General features: G+C 28.4%; 1 protein-coding gene, 1 long non-coding RNA gene and 1 pseudogene across 4 annotated transcripts in view; 1 reads left to right on the top strand and 2 right to left on the bottom strand.

The window, feature by feature from the left end:
* The window catches only part of SNF4Agamma (SNF4/AMP-activated protein kinase gamma subunit), a 49,544-nt gene that overhangs the window by 7,254 nt on the left and 26,141 nt on the right, over positions 1-16,149 (top strand). For all 3 annotated transcript variants that reach the window (XM_089224030.1, XM_089224029.1, XM_089224031.1), the window contains exons 4-6: positions 3,232-3,310; positions 3,946-4,304; positions 5,516-5,755. In XM_089224030.1, the coding sequence (XP_089080156.1) occupies positions 3,232-3,310; positions 3,946-4,304; positions 5,516-5,755 (678 nt within the window). The remainder of the gene's footprint in view (positions 1-3,231; positions 3,311-3,945; positions 4,305-5,515; positions 5,756-16,149) is intronic.
* LOC149057791 (uncharacterized) lies at positions 1,950-2,505 on the bottom strand (annotated as a pseudogene).
* LOC149057792 (uncharacterized) lies at positions 5,969-9,014 on the bottom strand. The gene is made up of 2 exons (XR_016191054.1): positions 7,229-9,014; positions 5,969-7,071 (listed from the first exon to the last, which is right to left on the bottom strand). It is a non-coding gene; the product is annotated as an uncharacterized LOC149057792 (long non-coding RNA).

The raw sequence follows: 16,149 nt of genomic DNA on the forward strand, positions 1-16,149 counted from the left end.
CTACGACTCACACAGTCATTGGTTCAATTCATAGCAAAGTGCAAAAAAAAAAATTGTGTGGTTTTACGCGATCACTGAATTCCCACGCTGTCGTCCGATTGCATCATCCGGTTTCCAACTAGGCCCCACTCCCCTGGGAGTGAAGACCGCACATGTCTCTTATTGGAGAAGGGGGGTATCATGCATATAGTGATATGCATAGATAAATAGATCACATTATCTCCTTACTACCCACTTGTGATAAGCATTGACTTACATCTAGAGGTCGTTTCAATGAACAAATACAAACAAAAAAAAATATTAATATAATATTTGAAACTTGTAGGGTATTATTAAATTTTATACCCACAATAACATTTTCAATTTTTAAATGTTTTATCAACAAAAATGAATTTAATCTACTATAACTCTAATCCCTATAATATAGTAAAATATATTTCTTTTATCATAATTGTATCATTAAGTGTACCTACTCAGTAATATTATAATCTGACAGACTGTCTCAGCTCAGAATTGTTTTTTACTTACAATGATTTTATATCATTAAATTCAAATTTAACAGATTGAAATTTAAAAATATTATTCGTTGGTACTTGAGACTATTAGAGTACTTTATTGTATAATCACAATGAAAATTTTTTGTTAAAAATGAATTTAACCTATTCTAGTACTAATGCATAATAAAAAAAAAAATTACTTTAATCGCTATAATATCATACAGTTTACTTGGTAATATTTAAATGCTGATAAACCGTTTTCGTTTGGGATCGTTTTTTATATATCTACAGTAGAGCATTACCGACTTGTTGCTCTTTTTTTAAATTAATAATATTTCTAAGACTTTTTTAAAGTTATCACCTGTATATAAACTGATGGCAATAGAAAATACTATAGAAGCTAATTTTGGTCAGTAATTAATTAAGGTAGTAAATTTATTTGCTAAATGTTTATTTGAATATATTTATAAAAATTAAATTTTAGTATCATTTGTTTAAGCTATAGCTTTTATTTTAATTATATATACTAGAGATTGTTTTATAAATGGAATTTTTTCGGCAAGAAAATAAAGAAATAATAAATCATAATAATACTAAATATAAATAACTAGTTATAAATAGATATATTTTTAATGTACATATCTGAAAAAAAAATTAAATTAACAACATTTATAAAGATTACTTAATTGGCTTTAAAACCTGTTACCTAAAGTTACATAGGTACCTTTTATGTCTTATATTTTTATACAAACAATTAACTTTTTAAAGCTATTGCTATTTTTTTCTCTATTATTTTAAATAAACCGGGTGATTCTTTTATCATTGAACACTCATTATTTCAAAAATTACTAATGTTTTTGAAAATATTTTTTTACTTAGTTTCAAGTTGTTCAAAAACCAACGTTTTTATTAAAAAATTGTATTTTAAAATATTTTTTATCCTTATCATTTTTAAGTTTTTTACTTTTTTGAATGACAACATAGGGTTTTAATTTCATATTCCAAAGCAAAATATTTTCCTAAGTATTTTGATTCATGAAAATCGAATTTAGAACGAGTAGTTTATGAGTTATAAGTATTTAAAGTTTAGACAAGTGGAGTAGTGGAGAAACATTTTGCGGGATAATCCCGTACCACTCCACTCTGCCAATCTAAACTTTAAATACTTATAACTAGAACCCGGATTAATATGCACTAAAAAGTATCAAAATTATAATATGCAGTAAAAATCATTAAAATATGCAAAAAATATGCAATAAAAAAAGTTATATTAAAAAATTAAAAATTATGTTAAGCACGAAAAAATACAAATATTTAAATTTAAACACATACAAATAAATACATAATTATTTCTATTTAAAAAAAAACAAAATATACCACTCAAAATGTGTGTTTTTATTCTTTATTGTTAAAATTAATTATTAAATGATATTCAAGTTTTTTTTCGGTAAAACTGTGCCGTCTATCTGTTAATAAATGCTTGTATATTGAAAATTATCGTTCAACATCTACCGAAGTTATTGGAGCAAATTTAAAAGAGCTTAAAATCATTGGATCTATATAGTTTTTATCTAGTTGAACCACTTCCGCTTCCCCTATTAATACTTTATTAATGTTACGTAATACTGTTAGGCCTTTGTTTTTGGAAAAAATATCATTTAATTTTGTTTTTAATGTTGCCCCTTTTGGTCCAGGAATAATGTTTATTTTTTCTTCTAATTCACTTATCAAACAAAAACTTTCAGATAAAAGCATATTTTAAGTTTCAAGTTTTTTAATTATTTCAACTAAAAATGACAAATGAGTTGATATAAATGTTAATTCATTCACAGTCGATCTATCTTTAATAATATCGAGTACTTTTTTAACGCATTGTGCATCGTCTACTGCGAGCTTTTCAATTACCTTTTGGTATTTTATAAAATATTTCGCATAATATAAAGCAGCAGCTATCCATGTTACCCCACCTTGTTATTACTGGGGCTGGAGGTAAAGGTATATTTTCCATTTCATCTTTGAAAATTGAAATTCTACTCAGTGATTTAAAAAATATTTTTTTTCCATTATTGATTAAAATATTAATGTTAGGAAATAATTCACAAACTTTTTCAGCAATTAGATTACAGGCATGTGCAATACAAGTCACATGTATCATATTAGAATAAAACAACTTCAAAGATTTTCCTGATTTTACCATGTACGGAGGTATATTTTCATGAATCAAAATACTTAGAAAAATATTCTGCTTTGGAATATGAAATTAAAACTCTATGTTGTCATTCAAAAAAGTAAAAAACTTAAAAAAAATTAAGGATAAAATATATTTAAAAATTTAATTTTTTAATAAAAACGTTGGGTTTTTCATAACTTAAAACTATGTAAAATAATATTTTCAAAAACATTAATAATTTTTAAAATAATGAGTGTTCAATGATAAAAGAATCACCCGGTATATATATTAAATTTAATTAAAATATGTTTCATTGGCTATAACTATTTATTATTTTCCTTTATATTTTAGTATCATAATATAATTTGATATTACTTTAGAAGTGTTATTACATGCAAATTATGATACAATTTATTTATAAAAGTTTGGTGGTATAGTTTACTCTATTAACAGTATTACCTCTCTCTCCCATTAATTTTTGTTTTGTATACAACTAAACATTGATAAATATAGGTATAGTTATAATATTAATATTTTTTTGCTATCAATTAATTTTTGTCTTAGGAACTTGGATCACAACCTTTACCAACTACAGCAGATGATTCAGATGGTCAATGTGTATCAATCAACCGTCCGAGATCTGGTAAAATATTTGTATTTAACTTTTTTTACATTAGTAAATGTGGAACTAACAGTGCTATTAGATAATTAATTTAAATACCATGTTGATTTAATTAAATTCATAATAAGTTTAAATCTTTATTTCAGACCATATCTTATTAGTTTGCTTTTATCTCATTTTATTTGTCATTTCCAATTATGGAAAAAATAAACAATAATTATTTCAATACCAAGTCAGGGCTAACCAGAAAATAATATATTTACTTTTAGTTTTACCTGCATAGGCAGGCACATTCTATCAAAGTACATTCAATATTTTTTCTTTGTTATTTTTTTTTTTAATGATTTTCTATCAATATTCTAAGAAAAACATTGTACTTTGATTACTGATTTAAAAATTAAATTTATTATTGACAATGTTTGAAATATCTGCTCATGATTTTTCAGGTATTTTTACTGCAATTGCATTTTTGAAAATTGTTTCTACTTCAATTTGATTATAAATATTCTTGACAACCATTATTTTTATGATTAATTTATTAATATAAATGTTATTAGTGTTTCTTTTATATAAATTATCTTATTTCATTTTTATATTAATTAAAGAAAAATGTCAAAATTAAAAGCCTATTAAAACAATTTTTATTATTTAATTAGGTACTTGGAGCAAAGGAGGTTCTGCTCCTGTACTCTTGCCTGCAGTGGTTGCTGCTCTGGCTAAAACTAAAAAAGGACCAGTTGGTGTGGAAAGACGTCAATCTGGAGATGATATTTTAGCTAAAGGCACTCCAAAAATACAACCGTCAAAAAGTAAATCACAACAATTGCAATCACAACTAGTCCAGCAATCCCAAACTACCCAAAAAAAAATGTCACCAAAACCTCGTTCTGGACAATCTCCTTCTCATACTCGTAAAACAAATACACTTCTAGATGCTTTTAGACCTAGATCAAAATCTGATGCAGCATCTAAAAAGAACAACACAATTATATTACAAATGAAAAACTCTATTCAAGTTAGTATTATATTAATTTGTTATTTTTATTAATATTGTTATTTAAATAGTTCCTAATTTTTTCATAACAATTTGATATTAGTATTAAGAGGAAATTATACCTACATGTGTCGTCTCTGTGTTACAAGTGCATAACATACCAAATTTTTCACTCAGCAGATCATGTTTAATTCCGTGAGTTTAAAATTTAGAGTAAATTGACCTCTTATAAAAATTAAAGGTAACATTATTGTCTAAGCTTCTCATAGGCTTTTTATTATATATTAATTTTAAGGCAAGTTATGAGTATTTTAAGGTATATAAACAATTTTAAAATACCTATAACTCGCTTTAAAATAAAAATATAATAAAAATCTTATGAGAATCCCTTGATAATTTTTATAAGAAATCAATTTACTCTAAATTTTTAACTCACGGAGCTAAACGTGATCTGCTGAGTGTAAAAATTGCTATACTACGCACTTGTAAGATGGAGACAACACATACAGGTATCACATCCTCTTTATATACCTATTATATTAAATACTTATTATATAACAATCGAATACAGTGATACAATGTGATTTAGGGAACTTGATTTTGCTTTTCTAATTTCAAAGGTAGAATGTATTAAAAGCAATCATGAACCATTAAAAATAATAGATTTTTATTCAATTGTTGTCCTATTATTGGTGTAAATAATTTAATCTATTCTTTCTCATAGTATTAAATCTAATCTGTTATGATATTACATTAAACTTTTAGAACACTCAATCTACTGTTCAAAAAGTTTAGCAATAACCAATAATAATAATAATGAAACATAATATTGTTCATACCTACATTCTTCACTTAATTCAAACTATTGTTTTTGAGTTTTATTTGTTAATTAAATCATTAATAACTATTAAGTATAATATTGTTTACAACATAAATACATTTTACAATTCAGTTTTGTTTATCTATTGATATTAATTTTAAGTACACATTAGTATCTTATCTTATACGAAAATAAACTAATAGTGTAAGTTTGAAATAGTAGATGATTATTTTGTTAATTATTAATCTTAAATTCGTTATTTTGACTGCCAGTAAATAATTTAAATTTTATTTCTAAATTACTTCTATAGTTAACAATTTATGACTAAAAACCATTTAATTATTTAAAAATTATTAATATTAGTAGGTTAGTATACCCAACTTATAAATTATTTTTTCATTATTGTTTACAGCAAACTCTTAAATCACCTGGTTCAAGTGCTCGAAATAGTATTAGTGGATCTAGTGATACTGTTGAATTTAATAATTTGGTACCACCTCCAACTCGAAATCGTTATAAGCAAACTGCTGTAGCTGCAAGACCACGAGCTGGATCAGATAGTGCTAGTACTAAAGGAGCTGTTTCTAAAATGATGGATTTATTTAGACATAGATCTCAAAGTGCTGTTTCTGCAGAAGACAAACGTAAAGCTGTAAGTTGTATAGTTGATTACGTAATTCATATTAGAAATAACTAATTCTTATGTATTGTCTGTTTTGAATCATTTCATTCTAAAAATATTAGTATACAATTATTTTACTGTTACTATTATATTACAATAATGTTATTATTAATGATTTGATTTTATTAGTGGTAGAGGGCGGTCTAGGCATTATTAAATAAAGACATTTATAAAACTTAAAAATTAAAAAAAAAAAATTATAATTTAATACAAATTTAAGAAGGTATAAAATTTCATATGTAGTAGTACAAAAGAGAAAAACAACCATTTTATTTGAACATATATAATATTTTTTATGCAATGAATATTGTCTGGAAATGATATAATGTTTACCATAATATAGATAGTGTTGGTCCACATATTGGTGATTTGCGTCATACATAGAATATAGCATAATAATGCATGTTAAATGTTAATATTATTATATATTTATGTATATAAACCTCTAATAAAGCCTATTGGCACTAAATATCAAAATCAATAATTTAATTGATAATGAAGCAATATTAAAACCATTGTTGGAAACTGAAAAAAATAATAAACTTAAAACTAGTAATATTGCTTATAAGTTTTAATGGTATTTAGCATATAGCATATTGTTCTCATGGTAAATTATTTTTTTTAATGTTTCAGTGTATAAATTATAAATTTACAAATAATACATGCTAATTTACTATAATAACTAATAAGTGAGCAGCTATCTTATTATTTTGAATGAGCTTAAACCTATAAATACCTATTATTTGCCAAGAAAATTTACGCGTTTTATTTTTTGTTAAAACTTGGTTAATATACTAATAGCTTTTGGTGTACCTTAATATAAAAGAACCTCGTTACATCTGTATTATAGCTAAATGCCTAATTTAATATTACTAATTGTAAGTCTTTTATGAGCAAGTTGGTTTTATTATATTGGTATCAATGATTACTTGGCACTCTGGTGTTTTTTAAATGTAGAAATGTTATTGAAAGCTGAGTTTGTGTGTGTATTCAGTGTTGCCGTGTTGTACTTTAGCTAGTTCAATTGAACTGCCTCCATAATTGAGTTGGTGGGTGCCGGGTGAGTAAAATAATAGAGTATTCTTCATAGTCTTTCTGATATAATTATATTAAACGCAGGAATGTCGTTTAATTATTTATATTTAATTAGTTAAGCGCATTTCTCATTTCTTAGAGGGGTAGACATGTCAATCGGATTATTTGAACTTCTTGTTTCAATTTCATTTTGCATCATTGTGTGTATTCGTCAGTGGTATTAATTGGATATTCAGACGTGGCTGACTAATCTATAATATGAAGCATCAAACTTTAGAAATGATATAAATCCATTCAATAATTTACCGATTCAGCTATTTATATTTAATAGAATACATTATTGAGATATTTAATGATGAAATATTAAAATAAAAATAAAAATCTTTACATATTACTTAGAAATCTTACTTTATTTACAGCGTTTTAATTCTCAGGTGTTTCATTCTTGATACATAGGTAATGAACAACAAAAATTCATAAATTTGTACTTATTTGCTTATATATCTAATCTAACCTATAATAGGCATCAGACATGTGAAATAATTTTTTACTCATGTTTTAGGTTGTAGATATCTTCTATGAATATTTTTGAAATAAAAATTATTGACTTAATAATGGTTTTTTTATTGTACTTGTAAAAATTTGTTTTGTTAGTGTTATAAAAAATAATAGTAGGTAATCTAACTGTCGAAAACCACAATATTATAATTATTACTAATGAGTCTACAGGACCAAATAGGTACGTGACTATTGGTACGTATTGGTAACATTTGATTACACGCGTTCGTGTTTGTTCGTTTCGTTTTCATAAAAATGTAGATCGTTATGTTTTTGTCGGAGTTCACGCAGGTGTAGATAGTAGAACGTTTTTTTTTACAATATTATTCTCCATTGAAAAAATTAACGAGTGATGTGGCAGAGGTTTGGTGGGGAGCTGAACCGATGGTTTAATAACCAGTTTTTTTGTATAAACCCACTGACCTAATTTATGATTTATGAAATCGTCTACCGAAACAATAGAAGTTTATTCACCATATTGACATATTGTATATTCATATGATTATGACAAATTAAGCTGCAGCGAATAAGCGTAGAATCAGTAAGATTAAAACGAATAGAAAATATTAATAATTATTTGTCAAATTATCTTGTTCATAGTGATTACTGATTGGTGTTGGGAAAACATTTGAAGTAGGTAATCGTAAAAACGACTCTGGGATTTACGACTGTCATTCCGAATGACCCTCGGTGGGCACTGGGCAACATTACACTATACAATGAAAGTGACGTTCTGGGTTGGTGCTTTGGTGGGAGTCTTGAGTTGTGACCGGTGTTCAGTGAAAGTGTCACGAAAAACCTTGAAAACAACACAACTAATTGCCGAGGTTAGGTTATTATTATATATCGTGTCCCCTCCTCCAAGGATTTTGTTGTCGTTATAGGCAGTACGGCGCACAAGTAAAGTTGCAGTGCACTGCAAACATAATATTTTCGTACTGGCAATTGGCATTATGTAGTATACTATTAGAGAGATATAAATTCCACGTCGTTCTGTTTTTATTATCCTCATCATATTTTTATCATTATTATAATATCAATAATATTATTTTGTTTTTTTTGCGTCTATATTTTCCATACGAGAGCACGCCCGCCGCGCTCTCGTTCGCGCTAACACCAAAAACCGGTTCCCTTCCTCGAAAATCAGTATCGCGTCCATGGTGAGTTCCATCCATCCTCCACGGTCATGCGATGGCTGGCGGTGGTGGTGCTCGCCGCGGCCGTCTGCGTTGCCCAGGTATGACATTGTATATTGTCCGCACATCGACGTCGTCAGTTGTCCGTTCGTCGTTCCGTCGTCGCGGTACTGTTCCGCGCCAATTTCTCTCGTTACCTGCAATTATCATCCGTGTTTGCTGCACAGTGTGTCCGTCACCGTGTGTGGTGTGCGCGTACCGGCGCAATATGCCTGGGAGATGTCGTGGTACTTCCGATGGATGTTCAGCCAGCAACAGGATCCGTCCGCGGCGGTGCCGGCCGTCAACAAGCCGCGCAGTCGGTCCTTGGACGGGGGAAATCCCGTCGATGTTGTCAAGCATCACCACAATCTGCAACCTCCCGCTGCGGCGCCAGCCACTTTTCAACTGGCCACGCTACAGCCGGTCACTACCGCACAGTCACCTATCCGATTGCCCGTGACAATGCTGTCAGATTTACCCTTCGTATGTATCTCTAGTAATACATTAATACGCCCTCTCACTCCCACCCTAGGTGTACTCTTTATCTTTACTCTCCACACCCGCCCTCTCTCTTACTCACACTTTTTCACGATGTTTTATTTTATCACTGCCCGCAGAGATTGTTACCGCCGTAGCCCGCAGTGAACTTACACAATACTCACTACTATTATTATTTTACACGTACACCTGTTGCATAACAACAATAATACACGTCGCGCGTACACGGGTGCCATTCTGTAATCGCGAATTGCAACTCGGTTATAGGGGAGGATACACTAGCTGTATCTAAAAAAAATTATTAATATATTCAACAAAAAGTTTAAGTATAACATCAAAGTTAAATAAAATCAAACAAAACTCACCAAGCTATAGTAGTTGTAACCAAATACATATATTATACGAAAAACAAACAAGGATGAAACATAATTTATAAATTATAAGTACTGTTAATTGGCAGTCAAATTAAGAAATTCGAAATATTTTTTTTTATTAAAATGCCGTGTATACAAACTGAAGATTGGAAGTATAAACGTAAAATATATAATTATATTATAACGTGCATAGACGTACCTATTCATTATTGGACTTCTGTATCTGAAATCTGAATGATATATTTCTAAGTTCTAATGATAAATATTTGACAAAGCTATGGAATATATATTATCAAAACAATTTTTATGCTTTCTATAGGTATATTAATGCATTTCCTCAGGATATTTGGGGGTCAGCTGTCTCAAACTTTTTTTACGTACTATTCTTATCCTAACATGAATATAATTTTATTTGAACAAATGAGTACAGAAATAATAATTTTTAAATTGTATAATATGTCTTTCAATTCTTTATAGGTAATACATTAATACCTTAATGTATTATTTATTTACCTATCTAAACATCTATTGGCTAATGCTATTATGTTATGAATTATGCTGTATTGGCGTTCCTTTTATGTATAGGTAATTAAATATTAGAAAACGTACAAAATAATACATTAATACACAAATACCTTCGATATCATCGATATCATTATGATTTATGGGCATTAAATATTCATTTGATTTCTGCGGGCTGACAATCTATTTTTATATACATTGGATAACTTTTAAGACTCGTGAATATAAGGTTCAGTCGCTTAATAGACTCAAAATCATCTCTAACGGTCCAGGCATATCAAAATACACTTAAAAATCGGTCATAAGATTCAAACTTCATAAAAATGTAGTTAGAAAATAAAAATGTTTGGTTAAAACTTATAAATAAATTTGTTTTCAAAAATAGCATTTTTTTGTTGATTATTCTGGTAACGAATCATGCTTTATAATGCGTCATACATGTAATACGCGCCGTGTTTGTACAATTTTTATTATTAATACACTTCAATACATACGTATTAAAGTAGTTTAAAATAAAAGCTAGATATTGAATTAAAATAAAATTCATACGTATTTTATTTTCTCCTCGCCTATAAGATTCATTATATTATAAGACACTTTGTGCTAGTCCCAATTTCCCAAAGTGAATCTTATAATCTTATAATCTTATAACCTCCACTGTACGGGGTTTTCAAATGGGGAATTTTTTTTAAATATTTCAATAGTATTAATGCAAATAATAAAAAAAAGCAGTTAAATGGATAACGCTTTACTGATGTACATTAGGTTCTAGACTAGAGAGTCAGATAATGGATGGTTTAAATTTAAATTCAACTATCTATAGGTACTGTTCTATACTGTATATGAAAAAAGATTCTGAGTGAAGACGATTTGTCAGCCTTATAATATTACCAATTAAATTGTATGACATTATTGTGATTAAAGTTATTTATTATACTATTAGACATTGATATATTATTATTATTAGTACTCGAAGAAGTTAAATTAATTTATATAAAAAAAAAACTCATAAAGAGTATATTATAATATAATATTTTATTCAGTCTCAAGTGCTCACGAATAATATTTTTAAATTTCAACAAAATTAGTAAAATCGTTATTATTGGTTTTTATATGTTTTTCGTTAAAATTTGAACGTATAAAATGTCTGTAAAGGTCGCCACATACTGCAGCGGTGGCGGTGGAGGTGGCGGGGCGGTGGAGGTGGCGGTGGCGGTGGCGGTGGCGGTTACGGCAAAATGAAGCCGGACTCAATTTTAACGCCACCGCGGCGGCACCGCCAAGACAAAAGAATTTTACCGCCACCGCTGCAGTGTGGGCGACCTTTACAAGAGAGCTGTATTTTTATTTTTAGATTTTTTGGTTGCAGTATAAACCATTTTTCAGGATGCTTGTTTTAAATTTATAAATTTAATAATTTTTAGGGTTCCGTACCTCAAAAGAAAAAAACGGAACCCTTATAGGATCACTTTGTTATCCGTCCGTTCATCTGTCAAGACCGTTTTTCTCAGGAACGCGTGGAGGTATCAAACTGAAATTTCTATATGATACTCAGGTCTACTGTCCCTGGAAGCTGTAGAAAAATCAACCTTCTAAGCCAACGCAATCAAAAGATACAGCCATTTAGGCCGCAAATTTTCGAAACTCGCACGGGAATCAAAACCTACAGGGTACTTCCCGTGAACTTAGAATCTTGAAATTTAGTACGAAGTCACGTCTTATAGTATAGATATAGGAAAAATTACGAAAACCGTAAATTTTTAGTTTCATCATACAAAAGTCTATAATACCTTTAAACTGTAACAAAATCAAACTTTTATGTCAACGCAATCGAAAAAAATAATAACAATTTAAGCCGCATATTTTCAAACTCGCGACTACTTGCGAGGGAATCAAAACCTCAAGTCGATTTAGAATCTCGAAATTCGGCATGAAGCAATGTTTTATCGCACATATAACAGAAAAATTCCGAAAACCTTAAATTTTTAGTTAGATCACATATTTTTTTTCTTCAAATAATTTTAAACTTCTAATCCTTTTCCTCATGAACGTGTATTTATGATCCTCCAGCCTTCCATATTTTGATGTTATAAATTTCATTTTGCAATAAAAATAACATAACTATGACTAGATTGTCGTGATGGTTGAACTTTTACTTATATACCTACAGGTTTGTACGGAACCCTCGGTGCGCGAGTCCAACTCGCACTTGATCGGTTTTTTTAGATGAAATTTCTATAAATTTGGTAAAAATTTGAACTTTCAATAATTATTTTTAAAAAAACACGTTGCTATGAACCTTAAATATTTTTACACCTTAACTGCTATCAAAACAACTTTAAATGTTCTATAATAACGAGTCAAAATATTTTGAAAATTTTATCATGTATAGAAAATAAACATTTCATGAAAGTTCAAGTACCTACGGGTAGGGCCGTATTTAGGAATTTGACACCAAGGGGCAACAAAAAAAAATACGCCTCATTAATCATTATACAAAATACAAATTTAAATTATAAAAAATTAGCCGCCCACGGCAACAGTTCCCTGTTACTCCCTCCTAAATACAGGCCTGCTACGGTTTATAGTTTTTGAGAAACAATAAAATATGAAATTCATTGTGTATGTAAAATTGTTAATTTATGGGCCAATATCTAATGTCAACTTTAAACATTCATAAAAAATATTTTGGCTTTCTGGTAAACTATTTTGTTTTTTGAGTGTTGAAAACCTTAAGGGGTATTTTGAATATAAATAAAATCTTAGGTTTATATAGAACATTTTTACGAATTTCTAGCTTATAATAATTTGTTGTTTTTTGTGATTTTGATGAATTTTTTCAACATTTTAACCTAGATATATTTTAAATATTGACTGTAGATTGGCAATCAATTTTTGTTTTATTTCTTCTAGGTATTAGCAACTTATGAGGAACGTTGCATTACATTTTCAAGTCTTTTGATCTAGCAAAAACAAATTAAACTCAAAATAAAAATTCATAAAAATTGCTATTTTGAACTTAAAGTAAGAATTTCTTGCATCTACTGCTATTCTATTAGAGTAACGCTTGATATCAAAATCGATTGGTTTTGTGTAGAAATCTCAGTTTTTTTTTAAATTTCGTGTTAGTTTTTCCTGACGATTTTGAAAACTTTTGGAATTATTTTCTTTTGTGTCCTTCCTTTCTTTCATCCTAAAGTACCTACTAGATTCACTTTTCTAACAGAACATTTTTTGTTGAAGAAAATCGATGTATTTTTTCTGTCCTAAAAGGATAGTTATAGCAGACAAAAAAACACACACGACATCGTAAAATCAATAAATTTATCGCTTCACTCAGAAGTCAGAATCTAAGATTCTTAATAACATGTTATTTTTAAAAAAGTTTCTAAAATTTACTTTTGTTTTGTATGCAAATTAGTAATATGTTGGTATCAAACAAATGAGGTATTAAAATACTAAGTAAGTCTGCATTTTCCTATATATATTAATAAGTGTCCAATATACTGCTTAGAAAAAAATACCTCTTTTATTAAAAAAATATTGATAACGGAAATCTTGTCTTTTCTGTAATCCTGCTATATTATAGGGTCGTGTACCACATGTCCACATATGGTACTATAACTAAAATAATTAAAATTTGTATTGACTTTAAGGCTATAACCAATATACTATGTTAGGAAAATTAAATAATTAATTTAATTTAATGCTAAAATATGGTAACACATCCCCTTTACCTATTGCTTATAATTTGAAATTTTAGATTATAATATTAATAGTTGATTTCGTCATAGATAATACCTAAATAAAATACATTTTAAATCTGACATTGACAATATATTTTTTTGTGATTGAATTACAAAAAGCCGAGTTGAGTTATCACGCCATCACCTAGTAGTTAGTATAACGAGTAACCAATATCCATAATGTAATTCAAGTTGGTCGCTAGGTATTAAAAAAATATTATTGTTTTTCTTTTATTACTTATATATTATGCGTGTCTTACCACTCCCGATGATCGGTTATCGATTCTTTATCACGTATCCGTTACAAATCATATAATCTATATGATTATATGATTATATAACCACAATTAATGCTTTGGTATCTAGTTGTTTCTGCTACGGTCATTGCGTAAATTTGTAGATGTGTGTTATAATTTATTATATATCATATTATCATGACAAATTAGATAGGTATCATTGGTATCATAACAGTTTTTGATACGTGTTCTCAACTCTTTACTTCACCTATAGCGTAGGTCTCCGCTTCTTATTGTCTAATCATATATATTTATATATAACATAGAATAAAATCAACCAATGGGGAGTGGAGAACTACGACATCGGCTGGAGGTGAAAGAGATGCGCATACTGAGCAAAATTAGTAATACTGTGATGATATTTATCTAATTTGTCATGTATCATAATATTAATCATGTATCATATTATAGGCATATTGAGTATGGTTGGTGATATTGATGTTATTATTATAGTTTATCGACAATAATTCATTCATCATAGTTCTCTTTGTTATTGGTTGCATCGTTTACGTCTTCCTATTGTACCGTTTTTATTTGTTCGATCAACATTAACGATACTTACTGTCAAGGGCAAGTGTATAATATTATTACCTAGGTGTAAACTTTATGAACTGGTTACACAATTTTGACAGATTTTATCTTCGTTAGTATCTAATTTTATTTTGAACACGAGTAATTGAATCATTTGCTTTTGATGCTGATTGTTAATATAGGCTCTCAGATCGATGTTCATCTTCAGTGGATATTTAATCTTCTGTATAACGTTAGTACCAGTCAAAAGTTACGCGACGGTTTAGTGAAACATCTCCAAATGCCAATTAATTCAAAGTTTCCGTAACATTTATCAATTTTAAATAAAATTTTAATTATACATTTCTCCTCAATAATCGCGAAACCGTGATTTTTTACAAAATGACAAATTTTAAACGTGCTCTGTTAATGACTGATTTGTGGTAATATTAATAATTATTATATGCTGAAGTAATGGTCATTATCACTAGTTTACTTTGGTATAATAAAATTACTGATAACATATTTTTCGGTATTAATTATTGTAGTCTGGGTACTTAATAAACACACCTCGTATTGTTTAACAGTGATATAATAATATAATCAAGGGCACATAGGTGTGCGTACCTGGACCACTCTGCGAACCATTCTGTATTTTCTACACATATTGCTAAACTTTAATAATAACATTACAAATTTCAATTTTCAATGATAATAAATAATAATTAACTACCTATATATATATACATTGAAAAATTGAATTGATAATGTATTTAAATGTATCTTAATCATAATTGGCTTGGCCCATTCTGCTAAAAGGTCTGCGCACGCTTATGGAAGGGCATAATATACACTATACAGAGAATTGCTCCCTTATACATATATATCAGGCTAGAAAAAAAATCATATCCGCTATCATAAAATTCGTTAGGTAACTTCTAGTCTTTACATGTTGTTCTTATCGGAATTTTTAATTTTTATTTATTAAATTTTAAGCCATATTTTTCTTTACAATAATCATAGATAAAAATTACTTTAACAACCTACTACTACTACTATTTTCCAGTAGTATTTTTGGTATTTTAACATTTCATGATCAAACAATTTCAATAGTTTATTATCTAAATTATAAATTAAAGGAGGGCTGGGAATTTGAAGCCCTGTACACATTAACTAAAAAAAGTTGTAATAACGCATTTGTAAAATACACTAAAAGTAAATTAGGACAAAAATTGTAAGTACTTTTACGAATTTTCTTAAATTGAACATTGATTTACTCTAATTTTTAAACTTACGGAATTAAACGGAATCTGCTGAGCGTAAATTTACTATGTTACACACTTGTAGGACAGAGACGACAAATATGTTTGTATAGCATCCTCTTAATAGTAAATTATATTACATTCCATTTGAAATCCGAAATGCAATTTTCTTATTTGAAAAAACAAGTTCCCCACCAGTTGCCCCTGCATTTTTAACTGCATGCTAAATTTAATCATAACATTGACTTTATAATATTTTATATTTTAAATGTAATAATTAACGAGCGAGTGTCATTAATGGGTGGCTGCTCTCATCAAACGTAACATTGTAGTATATAATTTATTGTAAACTGTTTTTATATTAATATTAATTGTTTTGATACCT

This window comes from Diuraphis noxia, unplaced genomic scaffold (genome assembly GCF_037042655.1).
Source record: "Diuraphis noxia isolate RWA-SAM2 unplaced genomic scaffold, SU_Dnox_SAM2 contig0003, whole genome shotgun sequence".
NCBI classification, from domain to species: Eukaryota; Metazoa; Arthropoda; class Insecta; order Hemiptera; family Aphididae; genus Diuraphis; species Diuraphis noxia.